The 22284-nt window shown below is 49.8% G+C and overlaps 1 protein-coding gene across 1 annotated transcript in view; it reads right to left on the reverse strand.

Annotated features, from left to right (window-relative positions):
* Positions 1 to 9170: 9170 nt before the first annotated feature.
* The window catches only part of AKR1A1 (aldo-keto reductase family 1 member A1), a 40380-nt gene continuing 27266 nt past the window's right edge, over positions 9171 to 22284 (reverse strand). The window contains exons 6-9 of the mRNA XM_075320496.1: positions 22065 to 22264; positions 21752 to 21824; positions 17762 to 17848; positions 9171 to 9483 (exon numbers count right to left, since the gene is read on the reverse strand). Coding sequence (XP_075176611.1) covers positions 9418 to 9483; positions 17762 to 17848; positions 21752 to 21824; positions 22065 to 22264 — 426 coding nt within the window. The 3' untranslated portion in view covers positions 9171 to 9417. The remainder of the gene's footprint in view (positions 9484 to 17761; positions 17849 to 21751; positions 21825 to 22064; positions 22265 to 22284) is intronic.

Here is a 22284-nt window from a genome sequence, read left to right on the forward strand (position 1 = left end):
CAGAAGTCCCAGACAGAGGTGGCAGAATTCACAGACAGAGGTGGCAGAATTCACAGACAGAGGTGGCAGAAGTCACAGACAGAGGTGGCAGAAGTCACAGACAGAGGTGGCAGAATCCAGACAGAGGTGGCAGAAGTCCCAGACAGAGGTGGCAGAATTCACAGACAGAGGTGGCAGAAGTCCCAGACAGAGGTGGCAGAATTCACAGACAGAGGTGGCAGAATTCACAGACAGAGATGGCAGAAGTCCCAGACAGAGGTGGCAGAATTCACAGACAGAGGTGGCAGAAGTCCCAGACAGAGGTGGCAGAAGTCACAGACAGAGGTGGCAGAAGTCACAGACAGAGGTGGCAGAATCCAGACAGAGGTGGCAGAAGTCACAGACAGAGGTGGCAGAATTCACAGACAGAGGTGGCAGAATTCACAGACAGAGGTGGCAGAAGTCACAGACAGAGGTGGCAGAAGTCACAGACAGAGGTGGCAGAATCCAGACAGAGGTGGCAGAAGTCACAGACAGAGGTGGCAGAATTCACAGACAGAGGTGGCAGAAGTCCCAGACAGAGGTGGCAGAATTCACAGACAGAGGTGGCAGAAGTCACAGACAGAGATGGCAGAAGTCACAGACAGAGGTGGCAGAAGTCACAGACAGAGGTGGCAGAATTCACAGACAGAGGTGGCAGAAGTCCCAGACAGAGGTGGCAGAATTCACAGACAGAGGTGGCAGAAGTCACAGACAGAGGTGGCAGAAGTCACAGACAGAGGTGGCAGAATTCACAGACAGAGGTGGCAGAAGTCACAGACAGAGATGGCAGAATTCACAGACAGAGATGGCAGAAGTCACAGACAGAGGTGGCAGAATTCACAGACAGAGGTGGCAGAAGTCACAGACAGAGGTGGCAGAATTCACAGACAGAGGTGGCAGAAGTCCCAGACAGAGGTGGCAGAATTCACAGACAGAGATGGCAGAAGTCCCAGACAGAGGTGGCAGAAGTCCCAGACAGAGATGGCAGAAGTCACAGACAGAGATGGCAGAAGTCACAGACAGAGATGGCAGAAGTCCCAGACAGAGGTGGCAGAAGTCCCAGACAGAGATGGCAGAAGTCACAGACAGAGATGGCAGAAGTCACAGACAGAGATGGCAGAAGTCCCAGACAGAGATGGCAGAAGTCCCAGACAGAGGTGGCAGAAGTCCCAGACAGAGGTGGCAGAAGTCACAGACAGAGATGGCAGAAGTCACAGACAGAGATGGCAGAAGTCACAGACAGAGGTGGCAGAAGTCACAGACAGAGGTGGCAGAAGTCACAGACAGAGATGGCAGAAGTCACAGACAGAGATGGCAGAAGTCCCAGACAGAGGTGGCAGAAGTCCCAGACAGAGGTGGCAGAAGTCACAGACAGAGGTGGCAGAAGTCACAGACAGAGATGGCAGAAGTCACAGACAGAGGTGGCAGAAGTCACAGACAAAGATGGCAGAAGTCACAGACAGAGGTGGCAGAAGTCACAGACAGAGATGGCAGAAGTCACAGACAGAGATGGCAGAAGTCACAGACAGAGGTGGCAGAATCCAGACAGAGGTGGCAGAAGTCACAGACAGAGGTGGCAGAATTCACAGACAGAGGTGGCAGAAGTCCCAGACAGAGGTGGCAGAATTCACAGACAGAGGTGGCAGAAGTCCCAGACAGAGGTGGCAGAATTCACAGACAGAGGTGGCAGAATTCACAGACAGAGGTGGCAGAAGTCACAGACAGAGGTGGCAGAAGTCACAGACAGAGGTGGCAGAATCCAGACAGAGGTGGCAGAAGTCACAGACAGAGGTGGCAGAATTCACAGACAGAGGTGGCAGAAGTCCCAGACAGAGGTGGCATAATTCACAGACAGAGGTGGCAGAATTCACAGACAGAGATGGCAGAAGTCCCAGACAGAGGTGGCAGAATTCACAGACAGAGGTGGCAGAAGTCCCAGACAGAGGTGGCAGAATTCACAGACAGAGGTGGCAGAATTCACAGACAGAGGTGGCAGAAGTCACAGACAGAGGTGGCAGAAGTCACAGACAGAGGTGGCAGAATCCAGACAGAGGTGGCAGAAGTCACAGACAGAGGTGGCAGAATTCACAGACAGAGGTGGCAGAAGTCCCAGACAGAGGTGGCAGAATTCACAGACAGAGGTGGCAGAAGTCACAGACAGAGATGGCAGAAGTCACAGACAGAGGTGGCAGAAGTCACAGACAGAGGTGGCAGAATTCACAGACAGAGGTGGCAGAAGTCCCAGACAGAGGTGGCAGAATTCACAGACAGAGGTGGCAGAAGTCACAGACAGAGGTGGCAGAATTCACAGACAGAGGTGGCAGAAGTCACAGACAGAGGTGGCAGAATTCACAGACAGAGGTGGCAGAAGTCCCAGACAGAGGTGGCAGAATTCACAGACAGAGGTGGCAGAAGTCCCAGACAGAGGTGGCAGAAGTCCCAGACAGAGGTGGCAGAATTCACAGACAGAGATGGCAGAAGTCCCAGACAGAGGTGGCAGAAGTCCCAGACAGAGATGGCAGAAGTCCCAGACAGAGGTGGCAGAAGTCCCAGACAGAGGTGGCAGAAGTCCCAGACAGAGATGGCAGAAGTCACAGACAGAGATGGCAGAAGTCACAGACAGAGATGGCAGAAGTCCCAGACAGAGATGGCAGAAGTCCCAGACAGAGGTGGCAGAAGTCCCAGACAGAGGTGGCAGAAGTCACAGACAGAGATGGCAGAAGTCACAGACAGAGATGGCAGAAGTCACAGACAGAGGTGGCAGAAGTCCCAGACAGAGGTGGCAGAAATCACAGACAGAGATGGCAGAAGTCACAGACAGAGATGGCAGAAGTCACAGACAGAGGTGGCAGAAGTCACAGACAGAGGTGGCAGAAGTCACAGACAGAGGTGGCAGAAGTCACAGACAGAGATGGCAGAAGTCACAGACAGAGGTGGCAGAAGTCACAGACAGAGGTGGCAGAAGTCACAGACAGAGGTGGCAGAAGTCCCAGACAGAGATGGCAGAAGTCACAGACAGAGGTGGCAGAAGTCACAGACAGAGGTGGCAGAAGTCACAGACAGAGATGGCAGAAGTCACAGACAGAGGTGGCAGAAGTCACAGACAGAGGTGGCAGAAGTCACAGACAAAGATGGCAGAATCCAGACAGAGGTGGCAGAAGTCCCAGACAGAGGTGGCAGAAGTCCCAGACAGAGATGGCAGAAGTCACAGACAGAGATGGCAGAAGTCACAGACAGAGGTGGCAGAAGTCACAGACAGAGGTGGCAGAAGTCACAGACAGAGATGGCAGAAGTCACAGACAGAGATGGCAGAAGTCACAGACAGAGGTGGCAGAAGTCTCAGACAGAGGTGGCAGAAGTCACAGACAGAGGTGGCAGAAGTCACAGACAGAGGTGGCAGAAGTCCCAGACAGAGGTGGCAGAAATCACAGACAGAGATGGCAGAAGTCACAGACAGAGATGGCAGAAGTCACAGACAGAGATGGCAGAAGTCACAGACAGAGGTGGCAGAAGTCCCAGACAGAGGTGGCAGAAATCACAGACAGAGATGGCAGAAGTCACAGACAGAGATGGCAGAAGTCACAGACAGAGGTGGCAGAAGTCACAGACAGAGGTGGCAGAAGTCACAGACAGAGGTGGCAGAAGTCACAGACAGAGATGGCAGAAGTCCCAGACAGAGGTGGCAGAAGTCACAGACAGAGGTGGCAGAAGTCACAGACAGAGATGGCAGAAGTCACAGACAGAGGTGGCAGAAGTCACAGACAGAGGTGGCAGAAGTCACAGACAAAGATGGCAGAATCCAGACAGAGGTGGCAGAAGTCCCAGACAGAGGTGGCAGAAGTCCCAGACAGAGATGGCAGAAGTCCCAGACAGAGGTGGCAGAAGTCCCAGACAGAGGTGGCAGAAGTCACAGACAGAGATGGCAGAAGTCACAGACAGAGATGGCAGAAGTCCCAGACAGAGATGGCAGAAGTCCCAGACAGAGGTGGCAGAAGTCACAGACAGAGGTGGCAGAAGTCCCAGACAGAGGTGGCAGAAGTCACAGACAGAGGTGGCAGAAGTCCCAGACAGAGATGGCAGAAGTCACAGACAGAGATGGCAGAAGTCACAGACAGAGATGGCAGAAGTCCCAGACAGAGGTGGCAGAAGTCCCAGACAGAGATGGCAGAAGTCACAGACAGAGATGGCAGAAGTCCCAGACAGAGATGGCAGAAGTCACAGACAGAGATGGCAGAAGTCCCAGACAGAGATGGCAGAAGTCACAGACAGAGATGGCAGAAGTCCCAGACAGAGATGGCAGAAGTCACAGACAGAGATGGCAGAAGTCCCAGACAGAGGTGGCAGAAGTCCCAGACAGAGGTGGCAGAAGTCACAGACAGAGGTGGCAGAAGTCCCAGACAGAGATGGCAGAAGTCACAGACAGAGATGGCAGAAGTCACAGACAGAGATGGCAGAAGTCCCAGACAGAGATGGCAGAAGTCCCAGACAGAGGTGGCAGAAGTCCCAGACAGAGGTGGCAGAAGTCACAGACAGAGATGGCAGAAGTCACAGACAGAGATGGCAGAAGTCACAGACAGAGGTGGCAGAAGTCCCAGACAGAGGTGGCAGAAATCACAGACAGAGATGGCAGAAGTCACAGACAGAGATGGCAGAAGTCACAGACAGAGGTGGCAGAAGTCACAGACAGAGGTGGCAGAAGTCACAGACAGAGGTGGCAGAAGTCACAGACAGAGATGGCAGAAGTCACAGACAGAGGTGGCAGAAGTCACAGACAGAGGTGGCAGAAGTCACAGACAGAGGTGGCAGAAGTCCCAGACAGAGATGGCAGAAGTCACAGACAGAGATGGCAGAAGTCACAGACAGAGGTGGCAGAAGTCTCAGACAGAGGTGGCAGAAGTCACAGACAGAGGTGGCAGAAGTCACAGACAGAGGTGGCAGAAGTCCCAGACAGAGGTGGCAGAAATCACAGACAGAGATGGCAGAAGTCACAGACAGAGATGGCAGAAGTCACAGACAGAGGTGGCAGAAGTCACAGACAGAGGTGGCAGAAGTCACAGACAGAGGTGGCAGAAGTCCCAGACAGAGGTGGCAGAAGTCACAGACAGAGGTGGCAGAAGTCCCAGACAGAGGTGGCAGAAGTCCCAGACAGAGGTGGCAGAAGTCACAGACAGAGGTGGCAGAAGTCACAGACAGAGATGGCAGAAGTCACAGACAGAGGTGGCAGAAGTCACAGACAGAGGTGGCAGAAGTCACAGACAGAGGAGGCAGAATTCACAGACAGAGGTGGCAGAAGTCACAGACAAAGATGGCAGAATCCAGACAGAGGTGGCAGAAGTCACAGACAGAGGTGGCAGAAGTCACAGACAGAGATGGCAGAAGTCCCAGACAGAGGTGGCAGAATCCAGACAGAGGTGGCAGAAGTCACAGACAGAGGTGACAGAATTCACAGACGATATCCAGCTTCTAGCGCCAAGAATATGCCGCCGTGGTGTGTCCTGTGATTCAAGAATTAAGTGGAAGTGCAGTTTGTAAATTGTGTCCTAATATTTGATATTTTGCACCACTATATTCATGACCAGAATATAAAAGATAAATGATTGGCGGAGGTGAAGGGTGTCGGACCTCCTGCAATCTGATATTGATGATCTATCCTATAGAAAATTCCTAGAAGACCGCATTTAAAGGGAACCTGTCATGTTAAAAAAAACACTATTAACCTGCAGATTTGAATCCGGAATGCTGCCGGGAGGATAAAAGTTATTTTCCTCCTGGCAGCGTGGTTCAATGTGAAGCCACCGGGCAGGTTCAGAACGCTATTAACCTGCAGATTAACCCTGTATCTGCAGATTAATAGTGTACATGACTGTTTTTTGTTTTTTTAAGGATCAAACTTCTGTGAGTTCGGTATCTAAATAAACCCCCAATCTGCAAGGAGTTTGTATGTTCTCCCCTCGGTTTTCGTTGGTTTTTGTCAGCATGCCCATGTTAATACGCTGCTAATTTTGCGACAACTAAGGGTGATCCCCGCATTCTCCTGCTCTATATGGCATTATGTGAGTGTCACCTCGCGCGTCAGAGTAAAAATGTATGCAACAAATGTAAGAGAAAATGTTTTTATTCTGTGCATTAGTATTTTATATTCATTTTATATTCATTTCTTATTGTTTTTAGTATTAAACACGATCTTTATTCTCTATAAAATGTGTTTTTTTTATATTTTGAAGTGTCTAAAACGAATTAATTGGATTTACATTGATTCCTATGGAAATAATTGCTTCAGTTTTCATTGATTATATTTAGACAGATTATCAACGAAAACCGAGGCATCAGTGTCCTTATACCCGGAGTAATAACGCGTCTTCAGGGCCCTTTATTCGGGGATATTGTCCTGAGTGCCCTTTCATAGATATAACAACTGCTGCTCTTCTGGGAAGGATTGTTACAAGATTTTGGAGGCATCTGTGGGAATTTTTACCCCTTTATCCAGAAGAGCATTTGTGAGGTGACGCTGATGTTGGGGGAGGCCGGGCTCACAATCTCCATTATTGACGTTGGATGGGGCTGAAGTCCGGGCTCCGTGCGGCCATCTTGTTCTCCCCTCCTCCATGTCTGTATAGAGCACTTCAGCACTGGGCGCAGTCATGGGAAACACCAAATGGCCTTCCCCAAACTGCTTCTACAAAGATGGAAGTTACGATTGTCCACAATGTCTTGTGCTAAAGCATTAATATTCCTCTTCACTGGAACTTATGGGCCAAGGTCAAGCCCTGATAACAGCCCAGAGTATTATCCTCCTCCACCAAACGGTACAGCGGGCACAATGCAGTCAGGTAATGTTCTCCATTCATGAAACCCTGACTTCCAGTGATGGCGGCTTTACACCACTCTATCCAATGCTCAGCATTGTGCTTGGTGATGTACGGCTCGGCATTGTGCTTGGTGATGTACGGCTCGGCATTGTGCTTGGTGATGTACGGCTCGGCATTGTGCTTGGTGATGTACGGCTCGGCATTGTGCTTGGTGATGTACGGCTCGGCATTGTGCTTGGTGATGTACGGCTCGGCATTGTGCTTGGTGATGTACGGCTCGGCATTGTGCTTGGTGATGTACGGCTCGGCATTGTGCTTGGTGATGTACAGTTCAGCATTGTGCTTGGTGATGTACGGCTCAGCATTGTGCTTGGTGATGTACGGCTCGGCATTGTGCTTGGTGATGTACGGCTCGGCATTGTGCTTGGTGATGTACGGCTCAGCATTGTGCTTGGTGATGTACAGTTCAGCATTGTGCTTGGTGATGTACGGCTCAGCATTGTGCTTGGTGATGTATGGCTCAGCATTGTGCTTGGTGATGTACGGTTCTGCATTGTGCTTGATGATGTATGGCTCGGCATTGTGCTTGGTGATGTATGGCTCAGCATTGTGCTTGGTGATGTACGGCTCAGCATTGTGCTTGGTGATGTATGGCTCAGCATTGTGCTTGGTGATGTACGGCTCAGCATTGTGCTTGGTGATGTATGGCTCAGCATTGTGCTTGGTGATGTACGGCTCAGCATTGTGCTTGGTGATGTACGGCTCGGCATTGTGCTTGGTGATGTACGGCTCAGCATTGTGCTTGGTGATGTACGGCTCGGCATTGTGCTTGGTGATGTACGGCTCGGCATTGTGCTTGGTGATGTACGGCTTGGCATTGTGCTTGGTGATGTACGGCTCGGCATTGTCCTTGGTGATATACGGCTCGGTATTGTGCTTGGTGATGTACGGCTCAGCATTGTGCTTGGTGATGTATGGCTCGGCATTGTGCTTGGTGATGTACGGCTCAGCATTGTGCTTGGTGATGTACGGCTCAGCATTGTGCTTGGTGATGTACGGCTCAGCATTGTGCTTGGTGATGTACGGCTCGGCATTGTGCTTGGTGATGTACGGCTTGGCATTGTGCTTGGTGATGTACGGCTCGGCATTGTCCTTGGTGATATACGGCTCGGCATTGTGCTTGGTGATGTACGGCTCAGCATTGTGCTTGGTGATGTATGGCTCGGCATTGTGCTTGGTGATGTACGGCTCAGCATTGTGCTTGGTGATGTACGGCTCAGCATTGTGCTTGGTGATGTACGGCTCAGCATTGTGCTTGGTGATGTACGGCTCAGCATTGTGCTTGGTGATGTATGGCTCAGCATTGTGCTTGGTGATGTACGGCTCAGCATTGTGCTTGGTGATGTATGGCTCGGCATTGTGCTTGGTGATGTACGGCTCAGCATTGTGCTTGGTGATGTACAGCTCAGCATTGTGCTTGGTGATGTACGGCTCAGCATTGTGCTTGGTGATGTACGGCTCGGCATTGTATGGCTCGGCATTGTGCTTGGTGATGTATGGCTCGGCATTGTGCTTGGTGATGTACGGCTCGGCATTGTGCTTGGTGATGTACGGCTCGGCATTGTGCTTGGTGATGTACGGCTCGGCATTGTGCTTGGTGATGTACGGCTCAGCATTGTGCTTGGTGATGTACGGCTCAGCATTGTGCTTGGTGATGTATGGCTCGGCATTGTATGGCTCGGCATTGTGCTTGGTGATGTATGGCTCGGCATTGTGCTTGGTGATGTACGGCTCGGCATTGTGCTTGGTGATGTACGGCTCGGCATTGTGCTTGGTGATGTACGGCTGCTATCGCTGCTCAGGTATGAAGCCCCCTCAACACTCGGCCCCCCGCTGTGTAACATTACAGGGTCTCCATTTCATGGCTCAGTTGCTTTGTCATTAACCCTCAGAGGTTAGAAATCTGAACAGACTCCTAATTTTATACAAATTTTGTTACAGACAATCCTCTGTGAGAAACATCTAGTACTGATACAATGTATCGGTGCAGCTACAATGTAACAACTGACCAAACAGCAGAGAGACTTGTACTACTGATGTATATATCTCAGAGCATTGTAGCAAACATTTAGCTGTGAGTAGTAGGAGATCTGTCCTCTATAAAACAAGAATATTCCCATTCACTGACAACAAGCACAGATCTGAAAAATAGTGAAGAATGTGATTATTTTAGAAAGATGCAGAACATTTAACTATAAAATGAATGAACCTTTTATTTACATAACAAGTTTATTTATTTATGTTTATTTTTATTTAGTTTATTTACATAACAAGTTTATACTCTGTAAAGAAAAGTTTTGCGCAATACGTTTTTTTTCATACCGCTGTAATCTTCCTTACGAGGAGCGGATCTATTAACTGCACGCTCCCCAGAATTATTTGTAATGGGATTTTTAATGAAATAATGAGACCACAAAGGGATTTTTTACACAAAGATTTATTACAAAGCGCTGAACACTGAAATATGGCGGCTGCATAGAGAGCGGCGGAGACTGGCGAAGCGACTGCAGAGTTTGGATGATGCCACTTAGTATGGGTCATTGAACGGATACATGGGGTGTCCAGCATCCCGGGCAACAGACTTTCCATCAACCTGCAAAAAGAAAACATACAGTATATGTAGCATGAATCTGGATATATGGCGAAGGATATTGCGAGAGGCACGGTCTGAGACAGTGGTCACTACACGGCAAGAAAGAATTGAGGGATTGTACTATGAGCGATTTCCTAATGTAGGATTGTATCTGTAAAGCCAGCTTTACACCTTACAATTATGTGTGCGATCTCGTTTGCGATGTGACACGCCCAGGTCGCATATGTGATCTAATGAGATTGCACGTAGGTCGTTCATTTGCTGTCACACGAGCGTTAGTAGTCTATGTTAAATTGATCAATTTTGTGTGCGATCCTTTAGATCATGTGTTCTGTGACGTATGCATTGGGCACACTTTTTTTTTATTTATTTATTGACTTGCCAAGCGTGTGTAATGTGTAGGGATGCGTTTTTACTATGTCATCTGCCATTCAGCTCTGCTACATGGCCGCTAACAGCAGCCACAGACAGCCATGTAGCAGAGCTGAATGGCAGATGACAGCAGACACAGAAAGAGCCGCACGATCAGAATGAACTCGGGTGAACTTCACCCGACTTCACGGTCATGCTGCGGCTCTGTCTGTGTAGCGTCCTGATTAGCGGTCACCTGTGAAGGGCTCACCGGTGACCGCTAAACTCCTGAGTAACTGAATTGAGCAGCCCTCTCTCATATACTCACCGATCCCCGATCCCCGGCGCTGCACGGCATTCACACTGCTCCGGCAGCTTTTACTGTTTTGAAAAAGCCGGCCGCCCATTAAACAATCTTGTATTCCTTGCTTACCCCGCCCACCGGCGCCTATGATTGGTTACAGTGAGACACGCCCCCCACGCTGAGTGACAGGTGTCACACTGCACCCAATCACAGCAGCCGGTGGGCGGGTCTATACTGTGTAGTGAAATAAATAATTAAATAGTTAAAAAAAACGGCGTGCGGTCCCCCCCAATTTTAAAACCAGCCAGATAAAGCCATACGGCTGAAGGCTGGTATTCTCAGGATGGGGAGCTCCACGTTATGGGGAGCCCCCCAGCCTAAAGCCTGCTTTACAGCTGAGCTGTCACTGAGGTTACCCGCGGCCACCGCTGGATCCAGTGACAGCAGGTAGCCTCAGTGACAGCTCAGCCGATCGCGCTGCTGTCTTCATTTGCTGCGTGGAGGTGACCGGAGCGGCGGTGTCTGCTGCAGCTCCGGTCACCTCCATGCAGCAGCGCTGGATGCGACGCTGGACCATCCTGGATTACGCCGGACATGGAGGGCTTTTTGGGGCTGATTAAAGTGGTGAACCAGGGAATATGTTTGTGTTTTTTATTTCAAATAAATGATTTTTTTCAGGTGTGTGTGTGTTTATTTACTGTCATTTACAGATTAATCATGGAAGGTGTCTCATAGACGCTTAACATGATTAATCTAGGACACGGGTGGGGAACCTCCGGCCCGCGGGCCGTATACGGCCCGTGACGACTTTTTATGCGGCCCCAGGGCACATTCCCGGGGACCATTGTGCTTTGGTGGCAGCCGCGCTTTTCCCGGCTGCCGGCCCTTTAAATCCCACTGCCTGATGCCCTGTGGGTAGATGCTAGAATGTACGGGCTCTCTCCAGATCCTGACTTCCAGGACCTGACTGCAGCCCATACATTCTAGGCTTATCCCCGGCCTGTGTGCTCTGGTGGGCGGGTAAGCAGCACGCTGCGATAAAGTCACACAGAAGAGCTGCAGCAGGTTTACCAGCCTCCCGGACCTGCTGTGTGTGTGTGTGACTCTCCCTCCCCCTCACTGCGAGTACTCAACCCATCGCTGCCCCCCCCCCCGCTCAGTGCTGCGTACCCCCTCGTACTGTGTGTACCCCCCAATGCTGTATGTACCCCCCAATGCTGTGTACCCAGTCATGCTGTATGTACCCCCTCATGCTGTATGTACCCCCTAGTGCAGTGTGTACCCCCTAGTGCAGTGTGTACCCCCTAGTGCAGTGTGTACCCCCTAGTGCAGTGTGTACCCCCTAGTGCAGTGTGTACCCCCTGGTGCTGTGTGTACCCCCTGGTGCTGTGTGTACCCCCTGGTGCTTTGTGTACCCCCTGGTGCTGTGTGTACCCCCTGGGTGCTGTGTGTACCCCCTAGTGCAGTGTGTACCCCCTAGTGCAGTGTGTACCCCCTAGTGCAGTGTGTACCCCCTCATGCTGTATGTACCCCCTAGTGCAGTGTGTACCCCCTAGTGCAGTGTGTACCCCCTAGTGCAGTGTGTACCCCCTAGTGCAGTGTGTACCCCCTAGTGCAGTGTGTACCATCTAGTGCAGTGTGTACCATCTAGTGCAGTGTGTACCATCTAGTGCAGTGTGTACCCCCTAGTGCAGTGTGTACCCCCTAGTGCAGTGTGTACCATCTAGTGCTGTGTGTACCCCCTGGTGCTGTGTGTACCCCCTAGTGCAGTGTGTACCCCCTTGTGCAGTGTGTACCCCCTAGTGCAGTGTGTACCCCCTAGTGCAGTGTGTACCATCTAGTGCAGTGTGTACCCCCTAGTGCTGTGTGTACCCCCTAGTGCTGTGTGTACCATCTAGTGCTGTGTGTACCCCTTGGTGCTGTGTGTACCCCTTGGTGCTGTGTGTACCCCCTGGTGCTGTGTGTACCCCCTGGTGCTGTGTGTACCCCCTGGGTGCTGTGTGTACCCCCTGGGTGATGTCCCCCCCCCACCAGTGCTGTCCGCACCACCTAATGCTGTCCATGCTGCCACCAGTGCTGTCCATGCCACGGTGAGTGCTGTCTGTTCCCCCCTTATGCTGTCCATGCTCCCCAGTGCTGTGTGCCACCCCTCAGTGCTCTTAACTCGCTACTGCTGTCTGTACCCTCCCACTACTTTCTATGCTCCCCAGTCCGTGCTCTCCTGTTGATGTCTATGTTCCCCCAGACCTGTCTGTCATCCTAGTGCTGCCACCCAGTGCAGTCCGTGCTGCCACCCAGTGCAGTCCGTGCTGCCACCCAGTGCAGTCCGTGCTGCCACCCAGTGCAGTCCGTGCTGCCACCCAGTGCAGTCCGTGTCCCCAGTAATGTCTGTGCCACCGCCAGGGCTGTCCATGCCCCCTACTGTCCCCAGCCCCTCCTGTGATGTATATGCCCCAGCCCTTCCTGTGATGTATATGCCCCAGCCCCTCCTGTGATGTATATGCCCCAGCCCCTCCTGTGATGTGTACTCCCAGCCCCTCCTGTGATGTGTACTCCCAGTGTCTCCTGTGATGTGTACTCCCAGTGTCTCCTGTGATGTGTACTCCCAGTGTCTCCTGTGATGTGTACTCCCAGTGTCTCCTGTGATGTGTACTCCCAGTGTCTCCTGTGATGTGTACTCCCAGTGTCTCCTGTGATGTGTACTCCCAGTGTCTCCTGTGATGTGTACTCCCAGTGTCTCCTGTGATGTATATGCCCCAGCCCCTCCTGTGATGTGTACTCCCAGTGTCTCCTGTGATTTATGCGCCCCGGCCCCTCCTGTGATGTGTATGCCCCCAGCATCTCCAGACAGAGACAAACCTGGAAAAGCAGCTGTGAGAAACAAGATGATCAATATCACCGAACATCACAATCGCACCAAAGAGAAGCAGCTCCGGCCACCACAATAGGGGTGAGTTAATTAATCGTTTGACCAAATATAGCAGGGTTATTTTTCAGGTTGATAATGTTGTGCGGCCCCCAAAGGTTAGTAGGAAATTCCAAATGGCCCCCGGCAGTAAAAAGGTTCCCCACCCCTGATCTAGGACTTAGTGGCAGCTATGGGCTGCCAATAACTCCTTATTACCCCGATTTGCCAACGCACCAGGGCAAATCGGGAAGAGCCGGGTACAGTCCCAGAACTGTCGCATATAATGTATGCGGCAATTCTGGGCGGTTGCAGGCTGATATTGTTAGGCTGGGGGGCTCCCCATAACGTGGAGCTCCCCATCCTGAGAATACCAGCCTTCAGCCGTATGGCTTTATCTGGCTGGTTTTAAAATTAGGGGGGAACCGCACGCCTTTTTTTTTAATTATTTAATTATTTATTTCACTACACAGTATAGACACGCCCACCGGCTGCTGTGATTGGGTGCAGTGTGACACCTGTCACTCAGCGTGGGGGCGTGTCTCACTGTAACCAATCATAGGCGCTGGTGGGCGGGGTAAGCAGGGAATACGAGATTGTTTAATGGGCGGCCGGCTTTTTCAAAACAGTAAAAGCCGCCGGAGCAGTGTGAACGCCGTGCAGCGCCGGGGATCGGGGATCGGTGAGTATGAGAGGGGGGTAAGAGGGATAGACTGACATGGACAGAGAGAGAGGGACAGAGATAGTGACCGACTGACAGAGATTAGTGAATGACAGACATTATGAGGCGCTTCAGAACGCAGCTTTTCAGCTGCGCTCTGACGCGGACCTTTTTTAAGCTGCGGTGCAGAGCGCACACCTGCGCACATAGCATCAGACACCAAAATCGTATGAGGGATGTCACACGTTACAATTGACTAGGTTCCTGCAACAAAACGTCCAATGTATGAGGAATAAACGACGTGTATGCGATCATCGTATTTGCGTTCAATCTTGATCGCACGTAGGTGCCACACGCAAATACATCACGAACGATGCCGGATGTGCGTCACTTACAACTTGACCCCAACGACGGATTGAAAGATCTATTGAAGCGTGTAAAGCAGGCATAAGGGGCGCAATTCCGATGAAAATGGGGAATTGCTCCTTATGCAATATGATCCTTAGGCGGGCTTTGCACACTACGACTTCGCAGGTGCGATGTCGGTGGGGTCAAATTGAAAATGACGCACTTTCGGCATCGCATGCGACATCGTAGTGTGTAAAGCCTAGATGATACGATTAACGAGCGCAAAAGCGTCATAATCGTATCATCGGTGCAGCGTCGGCGTAATCCATGATTACGCTGATGCGACAGTCCGATGTTGTTCCTCGCTCCTGCGGCAGCACACATCGCTGTGTGTGAAGCCGCAGGAGCATCTCCTACCGGCGTCACCGCGGCTCCCGTAGGATATGCGGAAGGAAGGAGATGGGCGGGATGTTTACATCCCACTCATCTCCGCCCCTCCGCTCCGATTGGCCGCCTGGCGTGTGACGTCGCTATGACGCCGCACGACCCGCCCCCTTAACAAGGAGGCGGGTCACCGGCCAGAGCGACGGTCGCAGGACAGGTGAGTCCATGTGAAGCTGCCGTAGCGAACATTATCGCTATCGTTATTACTATCACAAGGAAATCGCTGCTGCGACGGGGACGGGGACTATCGCGCTCGGCATCGCAGCATCGGCCTGCGATGTCGCAGCGTGCAAAGTACCCCTTAGGCTATGTGCACACTAGAAAGTGCCTTTTTCTTAAGAAAAATCCAGACCCTCTTAAAGAATCCCGCACCCGCGGTGAAAAACGCACCAAAACTGTAGCGAAATCCGCATGTGGTTTTACCACGGTTTGCCGCGGATTTTCCGTAGGTTGGTCCCTGCGGATTTTTACCATTATCTATGGCAAAAACCACAGGTACCTGCGGAAAAGAAGTGACATGCTCATTAATTCCGCAGCGAAAAATCCGCGGGTATAAAAAAAAAATGCAGTGTGCGCAGAGCATTTTTTTTTAAACCCATAGAATTTGCTGGGGAATGACTCCAACAATGTTGGATACATTTTCTGCAGCAAATCCGCGGTAAATCTGCAGGATGGGCACAGGGCCTTAAAGATTCTCCAAAACTTTAATTACAAAGTTTCTATAATTGCATTAAATAAAGGCGTTAGATCCTCTTTATATGGGGTCAAGCAGGGGACTGTGTTTTTGCTCCAAGTGCTATCTGACAAAAAAATCGGATTGCACCCGGACCAATGTTATTCAATGAGGCAGTGCACACATCCGATTTTTTCCCCAGACCACTCGCAGAATGCACGGTTTCCCTCAACACTCAGATGACGTCACAAACTGACAGAATGGAAAACCTGGAGAACCATATTTTTTTCTCTCCACCTCCAAGAAAATGGATCCCACTCTGATCAGAGTCTGATTAGCAGAAATCGGACCGTTTTTCTAAGGCCCCTTTCACACGTCAGTGATTCTGGGACGTTTGTGCTTTTATTTCTACGTACCAGAATCACTGACATACGCAGACGCATTATAATGAATGGGTCTGCTCACACATCAGTCATTTTTCACTGCACGTGTCGCCGTGCGGCGTACCCGCGTGTGCGTGATTGCCGCACGGAGACATGTCCATTTTTTTCTGGCATCACTGATGTCCCACGGACCACGCAGTGGTGTGGTCCGTGAAACACGTGCCAGAAAAAAACGTGCTTTTAAAATAATAAACATTTTTACTCACCCGGCTTCAGCGGCGCTCTCTGCAGCCCGTGCAGCTTGCTGCTTCTGAGCCGGCTCATTACTGTTGCGCATATTAATGATGCACGACACAGCCGACCCGGAAGCAGCTGCTGCGGGGGTCAGCGCCGGCCGGATGCTGCACCGCGGGAGCGATCAGCACCATGGAGAGCGGAAACGGGCACAGGTGAGTTGATTTCTAAGTGCAATCATGGGCCACGGAGAACGGAGCCCGGATTGCACTTAGACAACCCACGTGTGCCGTGATTCACGGCACACGCAGGGACACGTGCGTGTTTTACACGCCAGTGAAAAATGTCTGTGTTTTTTACTGACGTGTGAAACGGGCCTTATATGGAGAAAATATGGTTGTGTGAATGTGGCCTAAGGGTAATACACTGATGTAGCAGAGGGGGATGTGTTTCAATACAGGTGAGAAGAGTTTGTCTTGATGCCTCCTCCTGTGTCATTGTCCACAATGTCCAGAGTGTCGTTATCACTATCGGATAATGACTTTATCACTAGATGTACCATATTTTCCAGATTGTAAGGCTATGTGCATACACTGCGTTTTTTTTGACGCTGCGTTTTTGTGCGTTTTTGGCAGATAAAAACGCACAAAAAAGCACCCGCATCAAAAAACGCATGCATTTTTACCGCGATTTAGTGCGTTTTTGGCTGCGTTTTGCTGCGTTTTTGATCTCTGCGTTTTGCTGCGTTTTTCCAATGCATTCTATGGGGGGAAATTGCAGAAAAAGGCAGGAAAGAATTGACATGTCCATTTTTTTTTTTATTTTTTTTTAAGCTCAAAAACGCAGCTTAAAAAAAAAAGTTGTGTGCGGACAGCAAAAATGAAAACTCATAGACTTTGCTGGGGAAGGAAAGTCATGCAGTTTTGAGGCCAAAAACGCACCCGAAAAACGCGCAAAAACGCCACGAAAAACGCACTGTGTGAACTTACCCTAAGACGCACTTTTTTTCCCTGAAAACTGGGTGTAAAATGGGGGTATATTTACCATGCGGATATGGCTTACCAGGTGGCGGTTGTGGAGCAGGGTTGTAGGAGTCAGGGTCAACGATACTGAGGATGTCACTGCAGTGTTGCAGCAGCGGCGGGTGCATTCAGCTGACTGCAGGCTCTATTGAATAGCCTGCGGTTGACGCAATGAACTTCAAGAAAATGGCTGCGGAGGCGGGGCATACGCAAATTGACACAATGGACTTCGAGAAAATGGCCGCAGAGACCTTTCTGCGCACCCGCCGCCTCCGCGGTTATTTTCTTGAAGTCCATCGCGTTAACTGTGGGTGATTCAATAGAGCCCGCAGTTTGATCAGACGCCCACCGCCGCAGCAACACCCCGACACCCTGTCCTGTGACCCTCCTGAGTCCTCCACTGCAGTGTCACCCACACAGCACGCTGGCAGATCAATGGCACCCGCGGCCGCGATACCCTCGAGGCCGCAGTATCGCCGACTCTCCATCCACTGACCCTCTTAAGATGCAACCTCCTCTGAGCCCGCAGCATCACCCGGCCTCCTGGGACCTTCCTGAGCCGCTTCCCCCTGGTAAGGTAGAGTGAAAAAGAGGATGATCCGGCTATTTTGTGCCGGATCATCCTCTTTTTCACTCTACGTTGCCTGTTACCGGTTGGGATAGACCGAAGGATCCTAGGCACCCGCAAGGCTGAGCAGTCTAGGCAGCAAGTGAGCTGAAGTTTCCATTCCATTTACTTCCCCCTGGTAAGCATTAGAATTAAGACACACTAGGATTATAAGATGGACCCTCATTTTAACATTAAAAATTATTTTTACCTATTTTCCGCCTATAAATTTGTGGTGCGGCTTATAATCCGAAAAATACGGTAATAAGGCTCAGTCTTGTCATAGTGTCACCCCATTTCTCAGATAGGCCCCCATACAGCCTGACCACGATTTCATCAGACTCACAGTGATTAGAGGAATAATGTATCTCCAGTTCTTGTTCAGGGCTCCGATCCGCTTCATCTCTTCTTCTGTCAGGCTGAAATCAAAGACCTGGCCAGGAAACAAGAGAACCCATGAGGGGTAAACACAAATCACCGTCCACATCAATGTCCACACATATAGATATTGATGTGGACGGTGATCTGGATTTTAAGTAACCATTCATTTAATGTTATGAAATAACAAAGGTTAGAGTCACTCAATGCCAAAAGCCCAAATATATATATATATATATATATATATATATATATATATATATATTTGGGATTTTATATATATGTATACATATACAGTCAGGGCCAGAAATATTTGGACAGTGACACAAGTTTTGTTATTTTAGCTGTTTACAAAAACATGTTCAGAAATACAATTCTATATATAATATGGGCTGAAAGTGCACACTCCCAGCTGCAATATGAGAGTTTTCACATCCAAATCGGAGAAAGGGTTTAGGAATCATAGCTCTGTAATGCATAGCCTCCTCTTTTTCAGGGGACCAAAAGTAATTGGACAATGGACTCTAAGGGCTGCAATTAACTCTGAAGGCGTCTCCCTCGTTAACCTGTAATCAATGAAGTAGTTAAAAGGTCTGGGGTTGATTACAGGTGTGTGGTTTTGCATTTGGAAGCTGTTGCTGTGACCAGACAACATGCGGTCTAAGGAACTCTCAATTGAGGTGAAGCAGAACATCCTGAGGCTGAAAAAAAAGAAAAAATCCATCAGAGAGATAGCAGACATGCTTGGAGTAGCAAAATCAACAGTCGGGTACATTCTGAGAAAAAAGGAATTGACTGGTGAGCTTGGGAACTCAAAAAGGCCTGGGCGTCCACGGATGACAACAGTGGTGGATGATCGCCGCATACTTTCTGTGGTGAAGAAGAACCTGTTCACAACATCAACTGAAGTCCAGAACACTCTCAGTGAAGTAGGTGTATCTGTCTCTAAGTCAACAGTAAAGAGAAGACTCCATGAAAGTAAATACAAAGGGTTCACATCTAGATGCAAACCATTCATCAATTCCAAAAATAGACAGGCCAGAGTTACATTTGCTGAAAAACACCTCATGAAGCCAGCTCAGTTCTGGAAAAGTATTCTATGGACAGATGAGACCAAGATCAACCTGTACCAGAATGATGGGAAGAAAAAAGTTTGGAGAAGAAAGGGAACGGCACATGATCCAAGGCACACCACATCCTCTGTAAAACATGGTGGAGGCAACGTGATGGCATGGGCATGCATGGCTTTCAATGGCACTGGGTCACTTGTGTTTATTGATGACATAACAGCAGACAAGAGTAGCCGGATGACTTCTGAAGTGTACCGGGATATACTTTCAGCCCAGATTCAGCCAAATGCCGCAAAGTTGATCGGACGGCGCTTCATAGTACAGATGGACAATGACCCCAAGCATACAGCCAAAGCTACCCAGGAGTTCATGAGTGCAAAAAAGTGGAACCTTCTGCAATGGCCAAGTCAATCACCAGATCTTAACCCAATTGAGCATGCATTTCACTTGCTCAAATCCAGACTTAAGACGGAAAGACCCACAAACAAGCAAGACCTGAAGGCTGCGGCTGTAAAGGCCTGGCAAAGCATTAAGAAGGAGGAAACCCAGCGTTTGGTGATGTCCATGGGTTCCAGACTTAAGGCAGTGATTGCCTCCAAAGGATTCGCAACAAAATATTGAAAATAAAAATATTTTGTTTGGGTTTGGTTTATTTGTCCAATTACTTTTGACCTCCTAAAATGTGGAGTGTTTGTAAAGAAATGTGACAATTCCTACAATTTCTATCAGATATTTTTGTTCAAACCTTCAAATTAAACGTTACAATCTGCACTTGAATTCTGTTGTAGAGGTTTCATTTCAAATCCAATGTGGTGGCATGCAGAGCCCAACTCGCCAAAATTGTGTCACTGTCCAAATATTTCTGGACCTAACTGTACATACACACACACACTGTATATATACACGGTGGAACCTTGGTTTAAGAGTAACTTGGTTTGAGAGCGTTTTGCAAGACAAGAAAAGCTTTTTACAAATTTATAACTTGGTTTAAGAGCAATGATTTGCAAGAAGAGCAAATTCTCACCGTGCACACTTTCGGGTCCATCCTGTCACCACGCTCTGACGGTAACTTTCTGTACATTTGTACTGTATACTGTATACCATTGTACAGTATATACTATAAAGCATGTCTAACAATTTGTATTTGTGGATACAGTGTTGTACTTTCTTTCTGCTATCCAGTACAGCTCATTGCTTGTACTGTAATCTTATTGCCTGTGCAGTATTCCTACCCCACATTGGGCTTAGCTCTGCCATTATTTTGGGGAGAATTGATTTGGGGTGTTTTGTGTCCTCTACTAGAATCAAGATTGTCATATTTATATATAACCTTTTCTCTCTACAGAATACCTCCCACACATCAACAATTCTATTGTAAGCTAATGTGCAGTTTAATTTGCTTTGTGTTTTACTGTACAGTATTTTGCATTAGTGACTGTAATAATTTTATATGAATACTGTGCATTATTTTGTATTATTGTAATAAGTTTGTATAAATACAGTAAATATTTTTGGGTTGTGGAACAAATTATCTGCGTTTCAATTATTTCCTATGGGAAAATTCACTTTGATATAAGAGTAACTTGGTTTAAGAGCACAGCCCCGAAACACATTATGCTCGTAATCCAAGGTTCCAATCTCTCCTAATCTACTCTAAGGGCAGCTTTGCACGTTGCGACATCGCAAGCCGATGCTGCGATGTCGCACGCAATAGTCCCCGCCCCCGTCGCAGGTACGATATCGTGTGGTAGCTGGCGTAGCGAAAATTATCGCTACGGCAGCTTCACATGCACTCACCTGCCCTGCGACCGTCGCTCTGGCCGGCGACCCGCCTCCTTCCTAAGGGGGCGGGTCGTGCAGCGTCATAGCGACATCACACGGCAGGCGGCCAATAGAAGCGGAGGGGTGGAGATGAGTGGGATGTAAACATCCCGCCCACCTCCTTCCTTCTGCATATCCTACGGAAGCCGCGGTGACGCCGGTAGGAGATGTTCCTCGCTCCTGCGGCTTCACACACAGCGATGTGTGCTGCTGCTGGAGCGAGGAACAACATCGGACCGTCGCGTCAGCGTAATTATGGATTACTCCGACGCTGCACCGATGATACGATTACGATGATTTTGCGCTCGTTAGTCGTATCATCTAGGATTTACACACTACGATGTCACATGCGATGCCGGATGTGCGTCACTTTCAATTTGACCCCACCGACATCGCACCTGCGATGTCGTAGTGTGCAAAGCCCGCCTTATGCGGGCGTCACACGAGACGATCTATCGTGCGATGCATCGTCGGGGCCACGGTTTTCGTGACGCACATCCGGCATCATTCACGACATCGTCTCGTGTGACACCTCCGAGCGACAGAATCGGTCACAAATCGTGAGTCGTGTACTCGTCGCTTATTTTTTAAAAATTGTTTATTTTTCATGGCGCCGGTTGTTCATCGTACCCGGGGCAGCACACATCACTCCTTGTGACACCCCGGGAACGATGAACACCGCTTACCTGCGTCCCGTGGCACCCGCCGGCAATGTGGAAGGAAGGAGGTGGGCGGGATGTTACGTCCCGCTCATCTCCGCCCCTCCGCTTCTATGGGCCGGCCGCTGTGTGACATCACTGTGACGCGGAACGTCCCTCCCCTTCAGGAAGTGGATGTTCGCCGCCCACAGCGAGATCGCTCAGCAGGTAAGTGCGTGTGACAGGGGTTTAACGACTTTGTGCGACACAGGCAGCGATTTGCCCGTGACGCACAAACGACGGGGGCGGGTACGATCGCTTGTGTGATCGCACGATAGCTCGTACCATGTGACGCCCGCATTACAGTGAGAAGACTTGCTGGGATTTGTAGTTTCACAGCTGCTATATATTAGACAGATCTGAGCCCACCTGGAAATTCTGCAGGATCCGGGAGGGGGTGACGCTCTTTGGGATGGTGACGACTCTCCTCTGCACCTGAAACCTGGAGCATAAAGTAATTCACTAGATCTCAGGGGATCAAATACCGAGGTATTGATACAAATCACACATTTTGTGAATGTCCTACAACCAACAGCCAGAAGAAACACTCTTTACCGCCTCATCTGTGCCACTGGGGGCAGCTGTGGGACCCCACAAAACAGAAAATAGCAATAAGATGCGCAGAGCTGGTCCCTATAGATAAGGACTCGGTGCGACGCGTTTCTTGTCGCTTGCCATGTACCTAAGCAGGATCTGGGCCTCGGATTTGGAGTATTTCTTTGCCATCTCCAAGATGCAGGGCTCCTCCAGCAAAACGGGGTCCTCGGGTTTCCTCCAGCTGCGGTCTGGGGATCCGAGCGGACTGTACCCCGTAAAGACGAGGCCGTTCTTGTGACAGAAAGCGATGAGCTCGTTCTGAGCCAGGTACGGGTGACACTCCACCTGCACACAAGAGGCGTCCA

The sequence above is a fragment of the Anomaloglossus baeobatrachus genome, chromosome 8 (genome assembly GCF_048569485.1).
Source record: "Anomaloglossus baeobatrachus isolate aAnoBae1 chromosome 8, aAnoBae1.hap1, whole genome shotgun sequence".
Lineage (NCBI taxonomy): Eukaryota > Metazoa > Chordata > Amphibia > Anura > Aromobatidae > Anomaloglossus > Anomaloglossus baeobatrachus.